Raw genomic sequence first — 24,318 nt, forward strand, 5'->3', positions numbered from 1 at the left:
CCCTTTGTACCCCTTGCTTTTGCAGGACTTGGTATACATTTACCTGAGGCACAAGGAGTCTGAGCTAACACCCAATATACAAGTAGCCACCCCTTTGTATTACCAAGGGAAACAATCATTGGCTGCAAAAGGACATGGGCGGAAACGTAAGCTGAACACCGAGGCGATGCTGAATAATGCACTCCTGAATATCAAGGTACAGTGGGATTTTCATAATTTCATAACATCACAGCTTCTTTCCCACAATGCAGTGAAATAAAATAAAATGTAGGTGGAGCCAAATTCCTGTTATTAGCATGCAAAGAAAGTGAACTTATTTAAATTCAGCCATCTGTTCTGGCTAACCATTTATGAGTAATCCTCAACATTTCAGTCACATGAAGAAAAGACAGCAAGTTCTAGGCACAAACACTTCCTAAGCAGTTAATATTCACAATCGTAGATGATTAAACCATATAGTGTTTCATTCTTTCATTTAGTTTTGTTTCTTGCCTGGCTTCCTGGTTGCTTTTTGTCTCTAGCATTTCTCTCCTGTTCCTGGCAGATGAAGTGGAGGTGGTGAAGAAAAGGGAGGAAAGCTCTTGGGTAGCATAAGGATTACAGTAATTTCCAACCCTTCAGCAAGGAAGAGCTTGCTCAGGGAACAGATGACCTGCTGCTACCTAATCCTCCACCCCACTTTACAGTTGCAAACACCTGTAAATATAAATTAAAACAAACAAACCAAAAAAGGTTATACAACCCAGCGACAAAGTTCAGCACATTTATCTCCTTTCTGCTCCCAAATCCACAGGGGAGATACCTCCTACCCACACATTTCCTCTGCCTTTTTGTTGTTGCTGTGGGCAACTTAGAAAACTGCAATTCAGAGGTCCTCAATCATGCACCTACGGGTGTGAACCAAATGTCAGTGACCTAAGCCTGATGTGAATGTAGACGCTACTCATCAAAAGGACAGTTATGCCACAGATAACAAGTCATCCCAACTCCCTAAATTAAACAGTATTAGCACAGGGACAAACTTACTTTCAAAGCATTCTTGATCATCTGCCTGATTACCTGCCCTTGTTCAAAACTACGGGAAAACTGTCCTCACACGGTTCTACTTATGTTTCCTTTCAGCATTCTGAAATAAGCACTGTTTAAGGTCTTGCATTTTGTTTTCAATTGGAAAGGCTGGCTGGATTGTGTGGCAAAACCAGTCTGTACACCTTTTTTTAACAAGAAGAAAGGTAAAGAGATGGGACATGGGGAAGGAGGAAAAGGAAAGTTTATTGCATCGTCATTTTCAAGATAGAAAAAGTCTCAGAGAAGTTATGGAAAAAGTATAATTAGTGAAAGAACAACACTCTAAGAGCCTACAGAATCTAATTCTCTCAAGCACTAGAAAATGCAAAAAGGAAGGAAAGTGTTGACTACTTACATATAATATGTAGGATATAATCCTTCAAAGTACCAGCAATGCTTTTTGGCCTCCGTACACTACAAAGAAAGAAAAATATGGTGTTAATATTTACATAGGACAATGTACAATTATAAACACAAGCACAGAGTAAATACCGTGACTTTGAGCGATTAGGAAAGGTTTATATTGCCAAAGATCTCCCAATCCTGACACACACAGCAACCGGGAAGTCAGTTCTTGTGAATGGCAGCACGCCCTGCCAGGGTTTGGACCCCTCAATCAGGGCTTTCTGTGGGGCCCCGTAGCTTCCCACCATTCACGAACAAAGTCAGTACATTCAGTGCAGGCACAGGATCCAGCTGCACATGCTTCCTGGCAGAACTGCTGTCTTAAAAGGCCACAGAGAACTTAAGAGCCCATTCGTGGCTATAAGTCTCTTAAGACACCTCCAAGGCATAACCAGTTTGATGACACTATGCATGTGACTACACAGTAAATTCAATAATTAAAGGGAATTATTCACCTTTCTGGAAGTCTCTGGGATGTGGAGCCAGGCTCAGAAAGGAGCAGAGCAGAGAACCCATCCATCCCATCTCCTCTTCCTACAGCTTGGAAATATCTCAAGTGTTCATTAAAGTCCCGGGGAAAGGAAACTGTTTTCTGCAGCCCAGGGGTATTGTTCTCTTTTGCAGATTGCCAGTGTATCCTTGTTAAAGGATGGCGACAGGCATTTTTCTCAGCGTGTGTGCGCAGGCAACGTGGGAAGCGCACATTGTTACGGGCACTGCCACAATACAGACGGCAGCTCAGAACAATAGCGGCGCTTAAAAAAGAAAACCAGATGTCAAGCCCAAACTCTATATACAATGCACAAAATATTTCTTCGTATCCCGCTGACAGCGCTAGCATAAAATGCCGTCTTCAATGCAGATGTCGCTCCAGGAGCTCCACCACAAGCTGCATTACCCGATCACACAGCCAGGGCATTATGGGACATCCTCCATAGAGCAGCAAGGAATATCTTGCTGGTATTTTAGCAACAATTCCCTCTGCTGCTCACACCTGGCACCCAATGTCGGAGAGTGCTCAGCACACCAGCAGTGCTTGGATCATCCTTCGTGTTCACTCGGCAGCTCACCTTTAAATAATAGCTTGTATAAGTTTATTAGCCTCCCCAAATCCTAGAATATTAAATGAACCCAGTTAAGACAAAGACAAAGTGTTTTTAGATCCCTGACTCTCACTCCTCATGAATAAGAAAGGCTGCAAGCTCTTTAATGAGCATCTGATGTGCTAAATCACAGACAGATCAATTACAGCCCATGAAGACAAACCGCTATGGATTAAATTGTTAAGAGCAGTACAGGAGATAGGGGAGGAGGAGGAGAAGATGACACTTTTGATGTGTGCAGTCAGGCCCTTCCACTAATAGAACACGCTCACACCAGTCTTCAAGATGCACAAGCTTTAGCTTCTGCTGAAAGGACTGGAGCTTTTTCCTCAGGATAAACAGCAAAAGCCTCGTTCCCCTCTCAAATCAATGCCACAGTCCAGGCAGTATATGCAGGAGGGCTCCATAGCTGCTGCGGGAGCAAGTGGCATTCAGAGATCCTTCTCCACATTTGCACTATTCTCCTTTTTTCCCCCGTCCTTCAAAGCTTCCAACTTCTTAACCCTTCCTTCCAAATATTTTCATCAGCTGGCTGTTCCCTCTTACCCTAAAATTAGAAATATACCAATTTTCTCTCCGTAACACCCTGCAAGCATATATGTGTTGTAAACCCAGCAGGTCTGCTGCCAAGTCAGTGAAAAATACTTTGGCTCTTCACCTTCGAAGGCTGCAGATCAGCTGACCCTGGCTAAAATCCCAGTGTCTGCAGGTCAACCACTTGGGAAGCCTCATTTCAGAGTCCAGCTTGGGGTGTAAGCCATTAAATATTTTTCCTTCCTGCTTCTCAACCAATATGAGTCACCATTTACCTCAGAGCCTTCGTCAGCGTCAAGCATTTTAAATTATGTTTTCCCAGCAATGTTTTGAGCACGTGGAGCATGTGTACCCTTTATAAGTGTAAAGGGGACATTTATATTCAGCACTCATTCTGCCCACCCTCCTCCCCGTATTTTAATCCACTTTACAAGTTCTAAAACAAGTGGAAAAGATTCCTCCTTCCCACACCTCCCAGGTTGTAAGATTTCTGTTTCTGCCTGTTAACAATTCTCTGTTTCAGACAGCCAATATGCTTACTGCTGTCACAAGAAAGGCTCCAGCATGGCAAAGTTTTGCAAGTAACAGTTCCTTCTAGCTTGGAAGACTTTGGTATTTGCACTAAAAATCCTTTGGTGCCCAGACTTTGCCTTTTTATGGGCCCTGGAACAGCAGATACCACTTCCAAATCTGCTTTTTAATATCACAGTGCTATGAATACTACATGGCAGTTCAGCTCTCCTACATGGGAATCAGGCAAACAAGCAAGTGGACCTCAAATGTGAGCAGCACAGCTGAATACGATACAAATGACATGTGAAACAGATTTACACACACGGGGCAAACCACTGCCATCCCTGCTCAGTTAAAACTCCGACCAATCTCCATGGCAACTTTATGCCAGTAAAGCCCGACATAAAGAAAGCAGCTACTAACCACCATCTCTGCTGCTGGTTAGCAGACCTCACAGGAATTGACTGCTAAAAATAAGACAAGAATGTAATTGCCTCTAAGGATTTGAGCCTTTTTAGCACTCAGGTACCAGAGAGATGAACAGGGTAGTCTGAGCACAGATTAGTTTTTCCCATCCCACACACATCCTCTGAAGCAGGCTATGATCATCTGTCTCTTGCCAAGATCCAAATTATTCTTGAGTGGTACTGGCCTCTCAGTTAAGCTGGTGGAGAGCCATACAAGCATAAGAGGGGATGTACACCACCAGCATCAGGCTCTCATCCTCACAGAGCCTTTGGAGGATGATGTCCTTCTAGTTGTTTGAGACTATTAAACCCTCAAGAAACTGCAGCTGGCAGCAACTCTCTGCAGTCTGGAAAAGAGCACAAAGGGAAGATTACTGATATTACTGCAATACAAAAGGACCTCAGACGTCAGGATTGGTGCCCACTCTGCTAGCTCCTGTACGAAGACAGGCTGTATCTCAGAGTTTCTAACAAGTGCTTGTTCATGTCTTTAAAAAGCCACTTACCCATTCATTAATAGCAAAAACTGTGTGTTTATGGTTTTTAAACAAGCCTTAGGTATGACCTTACTGATGCTTTTGACCTTCTAGGAGAAGGACTCTGCACATTTTGCTTATAAAATTCCTCCTTCTATGTCCTTTAACAATTCGACACAGCTATAAAATAGAAATACAAGTGTACGTTCATTTTTAAAATAAATTATGCAGGTCTAATTGGGTGTGCATATGTAATCTTTAGAGAATTAATGGTATGTGCATTAGCCAGATGCTTGAATACATTCCTTAAGATTGCATACTTGGAAAGAGAAAAAACACAAGTGTTGGGGTTTTGTTTGTTTGTTTTTAAATAAATCAGCATCTGTCTTGTAGCCTGTTTTCTTTGACAGACTGCAGCAACGTGAACCGCAAGCCGTCCTTTTTTGTGGCCTCTAAATTCATTCAGCTTTCCTTTAAGAAAGGAAATGTGCTTCCTGCCAGAGATTGAAATTGCAAATATTACTGCTGCTAGTAAGAACAATGAGAAAGAAGTTACTAAAACGTTAACCAAAGACTGGTTTTGATCACACCATAAAATACAGAACGCGAGTACATATGTATGCACATGGTGTGGGGGAAGACTGAGCAGGCAGCCTGCTCACTGAATGTCAGATGGTACTCCACAGATCATTAGTTATGCTTTGCAGGATTTGCAGAAATACTATCTCTAGCAGGAATATCCTCCACATTGCACATCGTTATCTTTCAGTCCACAGGACAGTAAAAAGAAAGCAGATTTGATCAATTAATTACTCTTTGCAGTCAAGGGAGCAGTGGATTCACACCCAGTGCTTTTATTGGAGGTTTGAAAAATTATAATTAAAAAGGATAAACAACAACAGCACCACTTGAAGATATTGAATACTTTCCCATATGAGTACAGTCCATTTTTATTACTGGTACCAATGAAAAAAGGAGCCTGCTGCAGACGGATGTGTTTGTGGAGGGCAGGTGGAGGGCGATTGCTATCTGTATGCTGAAGGGACATTCAGAGTGAGTTTGTGACATCTGCTCAAAGCCAGATTCTGTAGGAGGCACAGGTCTGCTATCGATCACAAAGTCAATGAAACCCTATCAGTTATCAGCAACTGAGGGTGTGGCTCTTCCTTTTTAACATGACAAAAAGCTAGATGCTACACAAAATTTCCATTATGTATTACAGCTATAAGGATCCAAAGAGGTAGATCCAGAAGGAAAAAAAGCAGGAATTTAACTGAGTGACCTGCCATAACTGATATGACAGAAATGGCTCCTAGTATTCTGGGATGACCCGATTAGTGGCTGTTACCTTCCATTCAGCTGGGTACGTACTATATGTTAGCAGGGTGCAAGTTGATCCAAACATCATTCTTGTGGCTACTATCTCTGAGGCTCTGCTAGTATTAATTCATAGATGAACAGGAAAAAAAGATTTTAAAGTGTCTAAGACATGGAACAAGGCCTCATCGTTCCTGAGCATCACACCATCCTAGTCCAACATACACCCAGAACACACTTCCACACAGCTAGATCAAACTAGTAATTGGGGAAACAGGAAGGACACCACCTTTCTGACCATATGGCTCCACAGCACCTGAGACAACTGGCTATGCCTGCTGCCTCTGTTACAGAAGGCTTCTTGCAAAACTCACCCACACAGATTTTTCCTAGTTTTATTGGTCATTGCACCTGGCAAGTACTTGATGCAGTCCAGACAAAAAGATGGGACAGTCTACAGTGCAACTCCTGACTAAATAATCAGTTCCAGAAGGCACATTATTGTCTAGGAATCACAATATTTTATAGGATCTGACCTTTAAAATTGTATCAGTTTTCAGAACACTATCCATTTCAGTGACTAGACAAGAGCTGAAAGCATGATGAGATAAAAGCTGCTCATTAGATGTGGTGCGCTGGAATCAGAAGGACTTCTGCATGCTGCAAGTCTGAAAGATTGGATTTGCAGAATCTAGAATATGAGCAGTGTTCTTCCATAGCCAAGAAAAGGGCAAAATATCATCCATTAGAGTTAAAAGACAACATATACTGAAACTGAAAAGTGCAGTCTGAGGGTGAAAACAATTTACTACAGAAAATACATTTTGCTTTAGCCTTGCCCGAATCCATCAAAATGGTGATGCTAACAGCTGAGGGTAGAAGTAGCCCATCTCCAAACTACTCTAAGAAACTGTGCTCACAAGCCATGTTACCAGTGGTTTCAACATACACTCTTGTCACAAAAGACAGAAGCAACTCTTACTAAAACCCAGGATTACATGAAGGTTTTTTTCTTTTTACTAAGGTAACGAGGAAACATGAGGAAATTCTTGTATAATAGGATGCCAATCCTTTACCAAGCTTTCCCTCCCATGTAAAAGTAAACAGAACAAATACCATTCCAGATATACAGTTGTTTCATCGAGACCAAGGTTACAATGTCATATAACTCATAGCATAAAGAATGATTTTCATATATTTCAGAAGGAGTTGTTTCTGGCCAGTCTTTCCAGCTGTTCTCTAAGAAAGAGGGAATATTTCCCATATAGGATTATTAAAAGAAGCAACTTTTCCCCCTTGAATTAATCAGTCTGTGTTTTGCAACAGTAAAAAATTTCAGCACAAGCAGCTAATTCTTATTAGTTCTTTTGGTGCTTTGAGCACATGCATTAATCATCATATTTTTATTTAGAATTAATGTGGGTTTAGCGTTAGGTAGCCTCCCATCACAAAGCATTACTCTACATTAGATCGATTAACCTTTCCCACAAAACAAATACAGATAACCCTTCCATGCAGTTTCATCTCAGGAGCCTGACTTTCTCACCCACACCCACCACCCACCCCCACCATTGTCCAGCAAATTGAAAATGCACTTCAGCCCTAAAATGATACAATTTCAATTGAAGATAACTTTCATCAGTCTCGGGGTGGGGGGAAGGGCAAGAAAGAGACCCCCGTTTTGCAGAGCCCAGAGCAAGCAGGATGCAGGGTTACCGCCCCGGGGCGCCCTCAGCACCGCGGACAGCGCCCCACCGCCCCCCGCTGAGCCCCTCGCCTTCCCCATGCACCCCGCCTTGGAAAGCGGTCTGGGGGGCAAAAACTGCCAGTATAAAACCTCACCCACATACATCACCTCAGCCAGTTCTCACATGTGCAGCGGTCGCACCTGTTAAAGAGCTTGTGGCATCTGTGAATGCTAATATGAGACATGAACGACAACATCGGACTGCCTTAGAAGGAACAACCGTATTCAACCTTCAAAATGTTTGGGAAACCATAGTTATGATAGTTATTGTTTTTATGTGAAATATCCAGCTTGGCTCTACGGCAGAATGTCAAGCCAGATGATAATAAAACTGCCAAAAGATCCTCAACACCAGAGAAGGTTAGAACTTGTTTTACATTCTTGTTTCTACACCCAGGAATTCAGCAACATTTGTACAAACGTTAAACCTTCCTGGTGGGATTGACCTTATACTGAAAGTTCTAATGGCAGATCTGCAAGAAAGCATGAGGCATGCCACATATTGAAAGCATTTTCACCCAAGAAAAGCAAAAAAGATTCCACATTCCACCAGAGTCTCTGCAGCTTCAAGAGGGTAGCGGTAACTTGTTTTGTTCTGACTGGAAGGAAACAGATGTAACATTTTCCCAACTCAGCCAGAAGCGGTTGATCTATTCCAAACGGTACTGGGCAGGTTCCACGGCTTCAAAATTGAATTTAGCTTCTGCAATTATTCTGTTTCCTTTTATATGTGCATGAGAAATAAAAGCAGTGTTATTATTTGCATTCTTTAACTACAGAATAAGTCATAAGTCACCTTATAAAACAACGTTTAAATTAGGGAGTGTGGGGAGAAGGGATCATTTATCAGGAATTGAAAGAAAGACCATGCCACAAGTGAGGATATTCACCACTTCCACCTTCAGTCTTTTTAAAAACAAAACAAATACTAGTTTTTACAAATAAAAGGATTTTGTGATACTACGATTTCACTTTTAAGCCCCTAATGAACACAGCTAAAGCTTTCAGTGTCACCATCAAGACAGATATCAGACTTGTTTTCCTTTGACTAAAAACTGGAAGCTTGGTTCATCTCCAGCCCTAACCCCAGGTAAGCACTTACTCCTCATGGGAACTGATGCTACCTAAAGTACTATTAAGAGCAAAGTCTAGATTTGGGTTTCCCCCATTTTTATCTAAAGCCACGCCAACATTCATTCCCTTAGCTCATGCTGAAGTGGCAAATTTGCCTGTTTCCCATGTATGTTTCATTCTTCCACTTTACCACCCGAAGAATGAAAACAGCCTTTAAATTACCTAGTACTTAAATCCTCAGGGGCCGTCTTTCATCTCCCATAATGATAAAACCAAAGCAAAGAAAGACTGAGCAAAGGAAGATGGATTCGGAACTCAATTTTCTCAGTCATTTGCAGTGCAGACAAGGTTGAAGCAGTAAGAGCATTGTGCTATAGATGCTGGTTAGTTAAACTATGACAGCCCATCAAAGGCTGCAGGAGGATAGATTTCTTTGATGGTCGCTGGGACTCAGGGCAGTTGCTTTGGGAATTCCCAGGCTTTGTTCTGTTGATGTTATGCATCCCCCATGCGCTCATTTGTTCCGCAGTGAGCAAGCGAGAGAGCTGACAGGACAGAGCACAACTGCATAATCACAGCAACTCTTGCTCCCCTCTCTACTGCTCTTATTTTTCATTCTTGACATTTAATCCAGTGATGTACACCTTCCTCAGGTTCTTCTTAGGAGAAGTCATTGGAAAACAAAATTTGTTTATTCAACTGACTTTTCAGTTTTCTGAGATTTTTATTCCAAAGCTGCAAATACTGGATCAAAATCCTTTGTGTTTTGAAATCCTGAAAATATCTGTAACATTGAAGGCAGCGACTTCTCAGTCTCAAAATGCAGAGTCCATGACCAATCACACACCCAGTGCAGGAACAAAAGAAATCAATAATCATGAAATATCATTTAAGTCCCCTCTAAGGTACACAAGGCCAAGGCAAGTTCTCACCTTGTAGAGCTTATTCTAGAAACCCATCATTGTTAATGTTAGATTGTTGTTAGGAGCATCTGTTCATTTTAAATCAGATTACACACTTCATGTGTGTATTAAACAAGCAAGCATCTGAATACAATGGAGATTAAAGAGGTTACCTTGGAAACATTCTGATATTTGAAAACCAGTTTCCAAAAAAACCTAGCAATTCAGAATCCAGATATTTCTTTGGGAAGTATTTGCGTCAACACTGCTGGGAGAAGCTTTGTTCTTGGTCAACTCCCAGCTGCTTAACAGAGAATTGTAAACTCTGCTGTCAGATGCTTACCTAGACATACTTCCATTAACAGTCATCATGACTGCGCTGTTCACATCCTTGTAAGACATCTCAATCTCTCAAGGGAAAAGCACAGATGTATAATCTATGGTGCAGGTCCAATCTGGTTTAAACCAAACTGGGACTGGAGAAACAGTTCTAAAGGAAACGTCAGTTCATTTAGTCCAGCTACATTAGACTAACTACCTTGAAGTAAACACTGGAACTCACATAGTAACACAGTGAAGGTGACCATGGTCTGGTCTGCAAGGCTAGTTCATTGAACAAGGCTGTGTTAGTGTGAATATTAGAATGCTGAAATATGATCATGTCCATGTTGCAAGTCCAGAAAGCAGTTTGCTCTGGGACTCAGTTCCTGGAACACTGGCATGAGTTTACAGGTTTGGGTTCATACAGGCTAATAATCAGGTTTTCTATTCTTGCACACGGTCTATTAAAGTTCCTAACGATTGGCAGTAAACACATCTTTCTCAGGCCAAAACTCTCCTCAAACAAAGAAACAGCAGAATAGTTTGACCAAGTGTAATTTGTATTTGTTTAAGAAGTCAATTCAAACTTTCATGGAGATACTCTATTGTGGGTTTTAGACAGGCACTCACCAAGTAGACTGAAACGTCAATGCCTTTTCAATTAAACTAAGAACCTAAACTGACTTCTATTCAGTCCAATAAACTGCCATAGTGATAGCATATGATTATTGAATTCCAGTGAAACAAATCCAACAGCTGTACCTCACAGCTACTTATTGGAGCAGGAAGAAATACTAAGCATTTGTCCTTGGAGTATTTCCCATGAAAGGGCCAGAATAGCAAATAAATAGTCAACCCCTTCTGTCAAGCAACTCCTACTAATGGTGAAGCATTTTTCCAAATGAAGTAACTTCCTACATAAGACCATAACATTTGCTTTCCTTCTATTAGGAGCCTGAATGTACCCAAACAATCATCTCCAATGTCCCAGTTTGTCAAGTTTAAACACAATCCTCTAAGAGTGTTGACAAATATCTTCATTTAAATCAAAAGTATACCAGCATTTGGCATTTTTCTAAAAGGATCATTTCCTTGGTTTGAGTGATCACCTGAGTCTTTCCACAATTAAAATAGCTTCTTGGAAGGAGTGAGGCAGGGGGGAGAAAAAGAAAAAGGGATCTAATGCAGGTTCAAAAGATGACTGTCTAGACAGAAATACAGGGTATGTATAAACGGACAAATTCCAATAATCTCTTGGTATAGGAGATATGTCTTGGCTCATACTGCTTTGCACCCCTCAAACCACCAATTTCACAACTTGATGAAGGACATATTAGATTATATTTTTTGCATGCCTCCTCTCTTGTTCAATCAGGGCATGCTCTTTGCTCAAATATCTGTCCATACACATGGATTTTCTTGGGACCCCAGCAAGCTTTCAGCTTCCTCCAATAAGCGTTGCAATGCAAGTCTCCTAGTTATCACTGCTGGAGTTCTAGTTACCACTCCTGTGGTCTGTGGTTCATCTGATGTTACGTTCTTTATTTCTGCTTGCAGATGATAGATCACATTCACAAGTCAAGAATTTACTTGACAAGACACAAAAAAAAAGTTGGGATGCTGCAAAGAACTCTGCTCTTCCCTTTAACACAGACTACATAGACATAAAAAAAATCACCTCTTTATTAAGGTTATTTCCTCACAAAGAATATCTGAGGTTACCTTAGGGATGTTCTGCAACTGAGAACTGCAAGAGTAAGATGAGGTATAAATGAAACATTCGCTCTCCATTAACATGTGGTCTACAATCCAAAAAAGCTCAAGATTTCTGCCTGCAGGTATTGCTATGGATGGATAATAGCATGAGATATGGCCATCAATGCTTAATTTATCAACCTAGCAGCTAGAAAATTATTCAACTAGAATGGAAGTACTGAGGATTTTAATAGTGCCTGCCCACATTAACAGATGGAAATAGCACCAACAGTTCAGACACGAGCACAGATGCGCTCACATATTTGGTCAGCGTTGACAACATTGCATAAATCGAACTTTCAGAGAGAACTCAATATCCGTGCAAGCAGTGGACAACTCCAGAGGTATCAAGGGCATTGCTCCTGCTTCCACAGGATGTGGCTTGGCTTGCTGCCCCTCTCCTCACAGGCCTGCCAGCTGCTCTTCCAAGTGCTACAGGGTTCATCCCAGAGTAGAAATACCACCACAGAGCAAAGGCACTAAAGCAGCATCACAGTTCCTACATTTTTCCGGGGCAGTTCTGTGCAGGCAAAGGACCCTTTAGGCTGTAACCACAAACATAAAATCACAGATGGGAGAAAGAAATGGAATAGGACCATCAGGGCAGAGAAGCAAGGAAGAGAATGACATGTCCAAGAAAAGTGGCAAGATGAGAAGTGGAGTAAAATCTGGGGCTAATTCTTTTTTCACCAGGGTCACACCAACTGGGGTTAACAGGTAAGAAGTGAAGAACCAAACCAGAATCGTGCTGAGCCATCTCCTGTAACCCCACAGGTCTAGTTTTCAGGATGTGGATTATCCAGAATGACCTCATTCAGGGCACCTCCCCTCCTCCCTTCTGCTCCTCAGAAACAAAACCAACTGACAGAAGAGGCTAACTGGAAAAAACAGCACCAACTCTGAGCCACGGTCAAGGCTTCTTCCCAACACTTTTCCAAACAGGTTTCCGAGGTTAGAAACCAACAGGATGGCAGACTCTAAATGACAGGCCACCATAGAGGAATGACAGCATCTCGCAAAGGGTATTGGTGAGGGGACCACTCCACTGGCTTTGTCATGTTTATACTACAGACAGATGGCTGGCACACCTCTCCTCCATGCAAGGCAGCAGCTCCCATTTTTCACCTACAACTTGATTTCAGACCAGAAGCCCTTTCTGAAAATGAAGCATGACACCATGAATTACCTACAGCTCCTCACACCAGACCAGGGCGGAAATCTTATCATCATCTTCCCACAATGCAAGGCAAAGAAAAACCCCTTTGTTTCATAGTGTGCTTAGCATCTAATTTGGGAAAGAAAGAGCCTGGCACCTCACCATTGAGAGGCTGCTTGTTCTTGGCTCACACTTGCCATGCTTGTTCTTTTTCAATGGAAAGATGAAATCTTCTAATAGTTTAAATGCAGTGGTGCCAACTCATGTCAATAAAGCTGTGCTTCTCTACAGCAGCAGAAATCCTTACCCCAGTTAACAAACCCCCAAATCAGACATAAAACACCAAATAAAGCCTCAGGCCTTCAAGGATGCAAATAGGACTCCACATACAAGGAGGACCCTGTGTTACTACTATTCACAGTAGTGAAGTTAAGCACGTGCACAAGGGTTAGGGGGAACAGGTTTGGCTTTGCCCTTAAAGCTTTATGTTACTGAGTAAGACCACAAACCCACCTCTCTTATTCGTTTCCACTCAAATCCAGAAATATACCAATGCATTTTCAACATTTTTAAAGGAATGGCTATTAATTCTCACAGTGGTATGCATTTTTCTAAAATTATGTCCAGCCTAAAGAGTGGATGTCTTGCCATGAGTTGGATCACGTAACAAGACAAAAGAATTGGACCACCTCTCTCAGTTAAAGGAAAAAAACCTTCTTGCTAAGTTTCTTGCCAAATTGCTTTCCAAATAAACAAACAATGCATTTATGTCTGGTTCCTACAGTTGCTCAATGACAAGGCTTCTAAGGAGCATCTTTTATTTCAGAAAGGGTAATGCTTTAGGATGGGCTTCCTCTCGTTCACTCCTGCATTCATCAGGTGTTTAGTCAGAATATTAAAAAGGCCACAGATTATGCAAAAACCTCTTCCCCCCCCCCCCCCCCCCCCAGTGACCCTTCCAGCTACTGTTTGGTTCTCATTACATTCCAAAGTTCAAGACAATATCCTAACTCCTTGTGAGGGATATTAATTCTAGGTGCTCCAAAAAGCACTAGCAACTAACACTGTGATATCCACTGTCCCCCAGCATCATCTCCCCATCTCCCCTCTGCACCCAAGGAGCCACCTGGTGCTGCAAGGGAAGGAGCAGAACAGGAGCCTGAACCCCTTTGGTACCAGGGCAAGATGCCAATTCATTAATCCACACTGATGTTTTGTTTTAAAGCATGGGCTCTGCCTTGTCATCCCTGATGCATTATCAGGCGACTTCTGGGAAGAAATCCGAGTCACTGGATACTTGAGGATACTTAAGAAATCGTGTTTTACAATCAGTCTCTTAACTTGATTTTAGGGCCTCATCCAAAGACCACTGAATGGAGTGGCTGCCTTGGATTTTGACTTATGTCTCTGGGTAGGAATGTAAAACATAAATAAAACAGAAAACTGCTTTGCTGCCACCAACCTTGACAAAAGGCTAAGACAGATGCTACTAGCAGTAGGACTTTTAAAGGAGAGGGCTGACCATGGAAGGTGCCAGTTAACTCACCATGTGCCAAAGTGCCACTAAACCCCCCAGAAAGTCATACCAGCAACCAGACTAAGGGGCCCACATAACACTGAATAAACTGCTAGTCTGCCCTCGGTACTATTTGTTTTATGAATGCTTTTGTTCGGCAGGGCCTTTTTTTAATTAAAAACAAAAAGTCAGCCTCTTGGGGGATCTATTTTCCTTTCCTCTTCTGACTTCAGCACAAACACACTAGAAAAATTACAGCCACGGTACAAATAAAAATAGCTGAAGAACTTGCAGCTGTTGTTAATTTCCCAAGTATTCAATGTTGCCCATTTAATGATGGAACAATATGCTCCAGTCCTGGCACAAGGCTATCTGAGCAGGAGGCAGATATTTTAGCTCATGTGAATGCCAAAGGCAAGTCAACGACTATAGCAAGCTGAGAAAGGGCAGGAGGACAACATGATGTAGTCTGCTGGATGTCCACACCAAACATTTTCTCCTGCTTTTTCTTTCTCATTTAAAATTATTAGTGGACTCACCAGCTGTCTAGATCAGGCTCACAGACTTACTAACATGTATAGCAGAAAAAAAAAATGTGCTTAATAAAAATTCATGAAGTGGAAAACATTTTTACAGCTGAAGAGCTGGTTTTTCTTTCAATTTTAAGTACTGAGTGTTTCTGGTGTGAAATGCATTACATAGGGAGGTTTCGCTTGCTCTATATCCCTGAAGAAAAGTCTTTAACCAACTTCTCTATAGTCTAGATGAGTAGATTTCCCTAGTTTAGTACAGAATAAAGTAATGAAATACTTGGTATTTGTAGGGAACAAAACATGCGTCTTGAGCTTGGCAAGGAGAATCTAAAAACTAAAACCACATCAAAATACTAAAACCACTTTTGAAGCACTGAAGTCAGATGCAGCAGAAATGCTTGTTTAGTTACGTCTTTTGCAGCTCTGTCTGCAGTTGCCAAGTATCTTCCCGTGCTTACCTGCTTCGACTGAGCAGAGTTAGTAAAGAGACAATGCTGATAAATTCACACACAATATTCATGAGTAGCAATGAAGTACAAAAGAAAAAACGAACACTTAGGCACAGAAGTAAAATTCAAAGGCTCAGAAGTGACAAGGAAGTTGGGAAACTGTTGATTATAATTGGAAAAACAAGACCTATATCTGTTGGGCTTCATTTGCCTCATTCACAGGCATAAAGGCACAGTTAGAGGTCATAAAGCCAGAGCATTCCGCAGGTAATACTTAGTGAAAAAAAATTCTGTTCTGCTCTTGTTAAGGGCCCACTGGCAGAGCAAAATTTAAAACGTGAGAAGTAACAGTTTTAAAGAGGGGGAAAAAAGAAACTTTAAAAAGTCAAAGCTTGCAATGTTGCCAAAGCCCCTCTATTATGCTCAGATATGGTTTTAATCTACTCCAGGGAGGGAAAAAAAAAGGCCCAAACAACCCAGCTTTTGGCAAGACTTCCCCGCCACTGGCTGAGGCAAGCACCACCATCCCTCCTTGTGAAAGCAAAGGTTCAATCCAACACTCAACAGACCAGAGGCTCTGGTTCAGATCTCTTTATAACATCAAATAAACTGCCTGGTGAACATGATTGAGGTGGGAAAGAAGGTGGATTGGTTGGGTTGAAAGCCAGACATAAAGAGTAGTTTCACACACGGTAGTGGTTTACCCTCCTGCAGGTAAAGGACAGGATGAGTTTAAATCAAAGGCGACCAACAGCACAGATGTGGCGAAGCACGCCACTCCTGAGCGCCTAAGGGCGAGCACAGCAGGCAGGCAGCGCTAACAGCAACTGCACTGTGCTCCTGCCCTCAGCCCCGGGGTGGAGAAGAGCAGCCAGGTGAATCTAGGGGAATCTTCTGCAAAGGGATAAAGCAATGGTGAGAGCTGTGGAGAGCCTACTGGAAACAGTTCAGACTCCAGCTGTTCCTCAGGCTTTTGTGCTCTCCCTGACCTTACCCTGCTTGTAGAGTGTGTTTTGGGTCCTTCCTGCTCTCTTGCTCCTGCTGTTTAACAGAGCAAAGCCATATTCCTCTGATGTCTACAGAGACAGCAGTAATACAGCTGAACTCATTATCCATGTTAAACTAATTGCTCTGGCTATCCACAGATTGCTCCCTGCATGCACATCTGATCCCATGACAGAAAATGCTTGTGCATATGAGGTCACATCATGGGACAATACATGTATCAAGGCACACAGACACCTATCCAGCCACAAAAAGATATATAGGCTATAGTGTCCAGTGCTAAAAGACTAGGCCTTCATGCTTTGAAGCACACATGGCTGCTACTCCACACTCTCAGGCAGGATCCATTCAGTGCATATTTCTCTGAGAAGATACCAGGTAGTTGAAATATTTCATTTTCTTTTCAAAGAAAGAAACTCAACCATAGAGGTGATTTTATTCAGCTTTTATATTTAATATTAGAGTTACCAATAATGTAAGCACTCACCTGTGCCACAAGAGCAATTGCAGAACTAGGTAAAATGAAAAAAAAAAAAAAACCAAACCAAGAAAAACAGAGGAAACATCTCCATAAACAGAGAATCACACAATTGGCATCGCAGCAATGCTCCTGCACACATTGCAACTTGAAGGTGATGTGTGGAAGGGGTGAAACGAGGTCCTGGTCATCACTGAGCTCCAACAACTCACTTAATACAAAGCTTTCGGAGGGAGAACTTAGCTAGTATTACACCAATATGAACAGACCCTACATGTGCAAAAGCAGGCAGTATCTGCATCTGTCTAGCTCATGTGGACTAGCTTGTGTGCCATCAGTGGTACAAGTATGACAGTTTGGAAACATTTACACTAGAGGATATTCTTCAAACTTACAGCCCAGTCCAGCTAGAAGCTTTCAGTGAGACTTCAGGGCTTGCAACTATACTACCAGGTAATGCAACTGAAGGGCTAACTATATTTTCCTTTCACTAGGGGGTGGGGGAAGAAAAGAAAACACACCACACCACAAAACTGTTTTACCATGGCCCTATGTTCATGAAGTATTTTGCAGGGAAAAAAACAAACCAAAACCGTACATCCAGAATGACTGCATCTGTGAGATGACTCGGTGACTTCTTCCAGGCACATTCACATGGACTGCTCTTGGAACAGTACAATGTTCATTTAAATAAAAAGAAACATCATCAGGAGAAACTCTGCACTTTGAAGCTGAAATTAGTAGGGTTTTGCAGCAGAACACTGTTGGAATTCTTTACATGGTATGTTTCTGTGTTCACCTTTTATAACTCTGTTCAGAGAATGAAATGTCAAACTTTTTGTCTGTAGCCTGATGGTTGCAAAGATCCCTGTTCATGCATTGAAGTAATCATAACCCCTTGACTCTAGCTGCTGATCTTGGCAGGGCAGGGAGATCACCAATGTGAGGCTGACAACTAAATGGCAAAGATTACTAAAAATAACTCCACAATGCACTGAGAGTCTAAGGATGATAATTTGGAAATTCTTGTCCATTTCAGAAGACTTCTAAAAAAAAAAAAAAAACAAAAAACCTGCAGCTTTAAAAGTCTAGCTACCATAGTAATGGCATTCTTGGTAGGTTAAAAACATCTCCTTGAAACCAGAAATGACATCAGAAGACCAGGAACAACAGGATGAGCTTTCCTCAAAGTTTGCAACTAGAAAGGTCACTCAAGAGAAGCAAGGAGATAAGCACTTGGGACCAGGACACCAGATCATGAATTCTTGGATTGTTGCAAACGACACTACTGAACCCAAATGAATCACAGAATAATATAAATTAAGAAAATGTACACGTGCAAGCACATCCACCTAGACTGGCAGATATTCTGTAAGGACAGTGAAATACATCTGTGAACAGAGAAACATAACCTGGACAAGAGGGAAAGTTGACAATGCTGTGCTGTTCACCCAGTTCTGCAAAAGCAGAGAGATGTAAGGGAAGAGTCCATACAAACTTACTAAATGCTCTTCCTCATGACAGGGACACGAAGAAGTCTCAGTTCCCTTATTTGTACCTACTGCACAACTAATTAGCTAGAACATACTACACAATAGAGTCAAATTAATCCTTTTCCCAAGCTCTGTTTTGGGATAATTTCATCCTCTCTCCTATCCTCTCAGTCTCCCTGAGGTCATCTACACCTCTCTTCCAGCATCTGTCTTGTTCTAGCTGGTACTGCATTTTTAAATTGCTCCAGCTGACCAGCCATTTTTAGGAACACCCATACTCAATAAATGTCTTAGGACAGTTTGAAATGCTGAAAGTTCTTCCTGGAAAAGAGTGATTATGATGTCTGTAAATTCAGCAACTCATATTAAAAAGGTGGTGGGTTTTTTTTTTTAGTTTGAAAGAAGGAAAACAAATAAAGAAACAATGAAGAGGGGACCAAATCTCTCAGAACCATGTATTGCCTTTGCAGAAAGTTTAGGCAAAGCCTAACCACAAACCACCCAAAAAAAGGGTGTCAGCAGAGCTGAGGTCTTCTGACCTGCCCAGCTGCGAGAAAGTACCAGGGTGCAACCATCCTGAGAGGTAGCCGTGTCTGAAATCAGACCACTGGCTGTCCATGCAGGTACCAAAACCTGAGCACTGCTTTTTTTTCTTAAACACAGCAAAACACTAGAGGATAATATATAAGCAGATGGTATTAGTTTATATTTGATGTGGGCTAGTAGGTAGTTTTACAGTTTCTGTGTAGTTTGAAATACGCAGTATACCGATTCTATAGGCACACTTAATGAGCCCTAGGTAAATAGAGGGCTCCCAGGATTTTTTGGTTGTTGCCCAGTACAGAAAGCTCCCATGAGATGGGCACACTTCCTCTCCCATGGACCCACAACCAGTGAGGTATCCAGGGGCCTTGTACCAGAAGCATCTTGGGGCTCATTTGGGCCTTACTGGGAGACTCCTGCTCTTCAAAGCCAACACACCATACCTGCCATGTGGGTATAATGTTGCAAATACAATAGCTGCAGTACAATAGCAGGGGAAGAGCATAAGAAGAGGCCAGATGAGCCAGTCTCATGCACAAAATGCAAAACCTGTCAGGTCTCCCTGCACGCAAGCTAACTGGAAAAGCTCCTCGGGTGCTTGGGCATTTGCCAGCATTGCTGGAAACACTGCAAAGGATATTTACAGAAGACGAAGAAAAAGCCAGAATGTAAAACAAATTATGAGAAAGTGCCGACTTCTCAACCTCAAACAAAGAGCTCATGGCAGCCAGCATGCATAAGAGCAGGTCTCTGGATTCACCACCACTTGGTTGACTTCTTTTTGGAGCCAATTCTTGGTTTTGTCACTGCTGTTTTTCTTTGTCAAGAGCCAGTAATGTTGTTTTGCTAATGGCTTATGCAGGAGTACTGGAGCCAGCAGCCTGCACACGGGTTGCTTTTATTGGTCTATTAAAATGAAATGAAGCTGGTGCTAAAGCTTTTATAATCATTTAGGATATTTCATTATGAGTTCAGGGCAGAAAAGCAAGCAAAAGCATGTTATACAACTGTGCAGGCATAGTACATCTGCCCCTAGTCTAAGGAGAAATCCATATGGACTGAAGGGAAAACGAACAGTGGGAAAGTCAGTCTTCCTGAATTTCTGCTGGTAGGAGAAGCTGTTTGCTGTTCTTAGCACCACAGAAAGAAATAAAGGGGAAATAAATTCACCAGAAGTAGAGTTTGATAGAAAGTATGTTAGGGTGACTATTATTTCATATTTATCATTTGTTGCACCTAGAAGCCCTAATCAGGAACCAGGACATTGCTGCACAATCACTACACAGAAAAGGAGCAGGAGCTATCCAAATACAAAACAAAAGAAGCAAGAGAAAGCAAGATGCGAACAGAGGTTAAAGCAAACAGTGAAGCAATATTCCTTGCCATGACAGCAAATGGTCTTGATACAGCCGCTCAACTGATGTCACATTTTTCATTCATGGCATAGAGTCCATGGTAGGACCTGCAGAAAAGCAAGGGAGAAAATTGCAGGTGTTTACTGAAAGCTTTTATCAATGGTTAGGGGAAAAGGCTTACTGAGGACTTCATAGATATATTTGAAGATTAGGGTGGCTTTAGGAAGAAAGAACTAGGACCAGGACAATAGGACAGGGATGCAAAAAGTTATTCTGACTACCCTGTTTACATTTTCATCCAAGCAGCAGCAAAGCAAGAACATCCTGCAGCATCAAGAAGATTAAGAAGACATCAGGAACATCAAGGAATCTCACACCAGTTTCTTTTCTGATACTACATCCAAACACTACTGTTCATGTCCCTGTGTTTCTGCAAGTCTTCCTTGGAGTGTAGCGTCAACAAATACCAAGTACCCTCAGTGAGTGCATTAGCCTTGCGAGCCTACAAATATTTTTGTTAGGGATCTAGTTCTCAACATGTCACCACTATCAGCGTTCTTACAGAGTGATTTCCCCCCTCCCCCCCCCCCCAATCCAGTCTGCACTGACAAGCTTTCTACCTGATTTTCTGGCCCCATGTAAACAGACAAGACTTAATTTTGGCATTAGGCTGTCAATCATTCTCTGCCTTTTTTTTTTAATTAAAGGGCCTATCAAGTGACATTCTTGAATTTGTAGAACAATTTTGAAAAGAACTAAGTAGACAATTGGTACTATTCCCAATTCATCACAAAGAAAAAGAGTAAGTGAATCCATGTTCCAAAGACTCAGAAGAATTTAGAACTGGGATCAAACCAAGATTTCTATGACTGAATTTCACATGTCATTCATTCAACTAGGTCAGGTCTAAAGCATGGTAATAAACTGGTTTTCATTTACGTGATGCAGAAACCAGAGGTCCCTGGCTTTAAGTATCAGATGTGCGTAAAACAGCCCTTCTCAAAAAAAACATTACTAGCCATGCATCATCAAAATATAGGTAAACCAAAGACTACAAAGGTCTGCAGTAAAACTAGACTGCACGTATCTGAATTTAAAAGAATGGAGAAACAGAAGAAGCAGCATGTCTCTGAGCAAGTGGCACCCAACTTCTTGTGTTTTTCCATAAGGAACATTAAAATCATGGGCATATGATTTATGACAACCTCTATATTGATGAACAAAATTACTAGAGGCCCACACCTGGAACTCTTCTAAAAAAAACCCAGCCAAACAAACTGCCATGGAAGATCCCTACCATTTGAACTTTGATTTACAATATTTTATATTAAATACACTCGCAGAAGCATTAGTCGTTAAGAACAGCCCAACTATGTAATCTGACTGCTTGATACAACACAGATCAAAGCATATAATCCAGTTCTTTCTCCAGCACCTTGTGTGTAGATAACCAAATTAAGGCTCAAAAGGATCAATCTTCTTTATTTATAGCAATACTGAAATGGGTAAAAGTGACATGGATGCGAATGCTAACAATCTGCTGGTGATTTTCAGTTCCACCTGTATCTCACCACTATAACCCAGCAGTACCACTGTGGTGACAGGGTTTGATAAGGAAGATAAAATGGGCAGCAGAATGCATTCCAATTATCTCTGACTCACCATGCACATCCACAAGTGGTTGTTTGCCTGCAGTTAAGAGAGAGACTCCAACAGCTTGGAGGTCCCACTTCATCCTGCAGACTGTTTTGGCATGGGTGCCTTTGCCATCTCTCAGTTCAACTACAGCGCTAAACAGAGATATATGTGACATACCATAAAGGCATCAGTGCCTCAGAATATCCAACAGGAACCGACTATCAGAGTGCATTCCCTCAACAACACAAGCTAAAAAAAACCACAACAACCAAACCCACAAGCCACAAACCAAAGAAAAAAACCCCACACTTTCTCACCACTCTCTACAACATAGTTTCATACAATACAAAACTGAGCTCAAGAAACTTTCCATGGTCTGTGCCTCTGATGTGGAAGATTGCCCAGCTGGGTGATCTTCTCCCAGCTGACGCTGGGTCAGTATCTTCACCCACTCAGCATAAGGTGCTCTAGCAGATCATCATAGCTCATCTTTGAAAAAGTAGGGGGAGACAAGCTTCCTCTCTGAGAGCAACCCAAGTCTAAACTCTATGATATCTCAAGTCTTACTGAAAGAACACAGTCCTGTCCTGATTTCTTGTCTTTTCTTGGTGAAAAACACCACTGTTTCTCCTTCCAAATGCACAATGCATCTCTTTGCCTTTTCTAATAGAAATGCACAACGATATGTACATTAAAAACCAACACATAATCAAACCAAGAGCTCCACCACATAGCCTTCTCTCGAGGTGCACAAACACCATAGGACAGATGCTAGCCATGTTGCTCAGAAGACACTGGGACAATACAGCCGTAAATGTGGCACAGCTATATAAAACAAAAATTACTTTTAAAGCAAAGTTTTTTTCTAAAAAAAAAAATAAAAATAAAGTCATGAAATAAAACTTACTCCTAAACAATAGTGTGAGCTAGAAATCATGCAACAGAAATTCAATTTATGCAGTACAGCTCTTATGAGTCAGTTGTAATGATAAACAGCCTTCCTTCTGATGCTCATGCCACCGAAGGGAGCTGAGCATTTGCTGCAGAAGCAGTACATGTATTCCAACCGTCTTCTGACAGCTGCGCTTATCCACAGTCCTTCAGGCTAAAATCTGTCCATCTCTTCCTACAGGCACACTCAAACAAGCCTCTCAGCACTGCATTTTCGAAATTATGCTAGACTAGTTTCTCTCTCAGTATTGGCACTGAAGGTGAATACATACTGATTTACCTCTTAGCCAGCTCTATCAAAAGCAATGAAGCTTCATGAGGCATGAGTCAATACATACTTTTCAAGGTAGGTTTCATGGACTTTAGTTCTCTCTGTCGAAAAGTCCTTTACTCCACTAATACCCCATGCAGAGTAAGTTACAACTAAAAGTCAGTAACACTATTGAAATCCAACTTGAACCAATGAGTTATTTTATTACAGTTCTTTAAAAGCTTAGAAATTAAAATTATCTTAAACCTTTGAGCTCTTTTTCCATATCGGAGGGCAATTTGAAATTTTCAGTAGATACTAGTGACAAATTTCTCCCTTAGGAATTCCTGCTTTCCAAGAAGTGCTCATAGCTAGGAGCCAAAAGTAGAGCGAAGGGCAACCACAATGAATAATGAAATAGATCAGCTACCTTTCAAGAAGGGTCTAAAAGATTTTGGAGCCTTCAATTCAGAAAACAGATGCATGGGTGATAGGCAAGAACAAGGTTGAACGCACAGCTGAATGAGGCTGAATACAGAACTATTATTCATCAAGCCCTGTAACATTAGTTTTGATTAATGCCCCTTGTCCTAGCTGGAAATTAGTTTAAGAAGTACTTCTTTACACAGCAGGTAAACAAAATCTGAAATCTGTTACCACAGGAGATTGCAGAAGCCGACAGATTCAAAAGGGACTAGACAAACTGATCGAAGACAGACCCAAAATAGTAACTACATGAAATAAAAAGGGAGCCACACCCTAATATCTCTGATCCAAGTGCTGCATATGTTGGATCATAGGCATGATCAAAGTCTGATTTACTACTAATAATAAATAATTACATAATTCAAATATGAAGGGAATGGACCTCAGACAATGGGCAGTCTCATGGCCTTTTCTGGAAAAGCACCTGCCACCATCCAAGGCAGAGTACAGGTAGAGATGGACTCTTGTCTCACCCATCTTATTTCTTTCAGTCTTGCAGTTACATATATTTCTCGATGCGCGATTAGCAAGAGCTAAACTAATAAACAGCATGAACAGAATATGGCTTTGGTCTGTATCTGAAGGAGACAAGGCAAAAAGCCTTTATAAAGGTGCTAGAAGCATCCTTACAGAGCAAGACGATGCAATCCCTTTCACAAAGTCCTCAAAGAAATATTTGTATTCTCCCAACAGAATAAGGTTAGAAGACAGATTTTAAATGTGCTAGTCTTGACAAAGTCTTTGGAAATAAATCAGGATGGTAGCAATATATTTTATTTCCTA

The 24,318-nt window shown here is 41.5% G+C and overlaps 1 protein-coding gene across 1 annotated transcript in view; it reads right to left on the reverse strand.

Annotated features, from left to right (window-relative positions):
• VOPP1 (VOPP1 WW domain binding protein) overlaps window positions 1-24,318 on the reverse strand; it is a 65,823-nt gene that overhangs the window by 22,372 nt on the left and 19,133 nt on the right. The window contains exon 2 of the mRNA XM_064443828.1: window positions 1,424-1,482. Within this exon, the coding sequence (XP_064299898.1) occupies window positions 1,424-1,482 (59 nt within the window). The remainder of the gene's footprint in view (window positions 1-1,423; window positions 1,483-24,318) is intronic.

The sequence above is a fragment of the Phalacrocorax carbo genome, chromosome 2 (genome assembly GCF_963921805.1).
Source record: "Phalacrocorax carbo chromosome 2, bPhaCar2.1, whole genome shotgun sequence".
Classification (NCBI taxonomy): domain Eukaryota; kingdom Metazoa; phylum Chordata; class Aves; order Suliformes; family Phalacrocoracidae; genus Phalacrocorax; species Phalacrocorax carbo.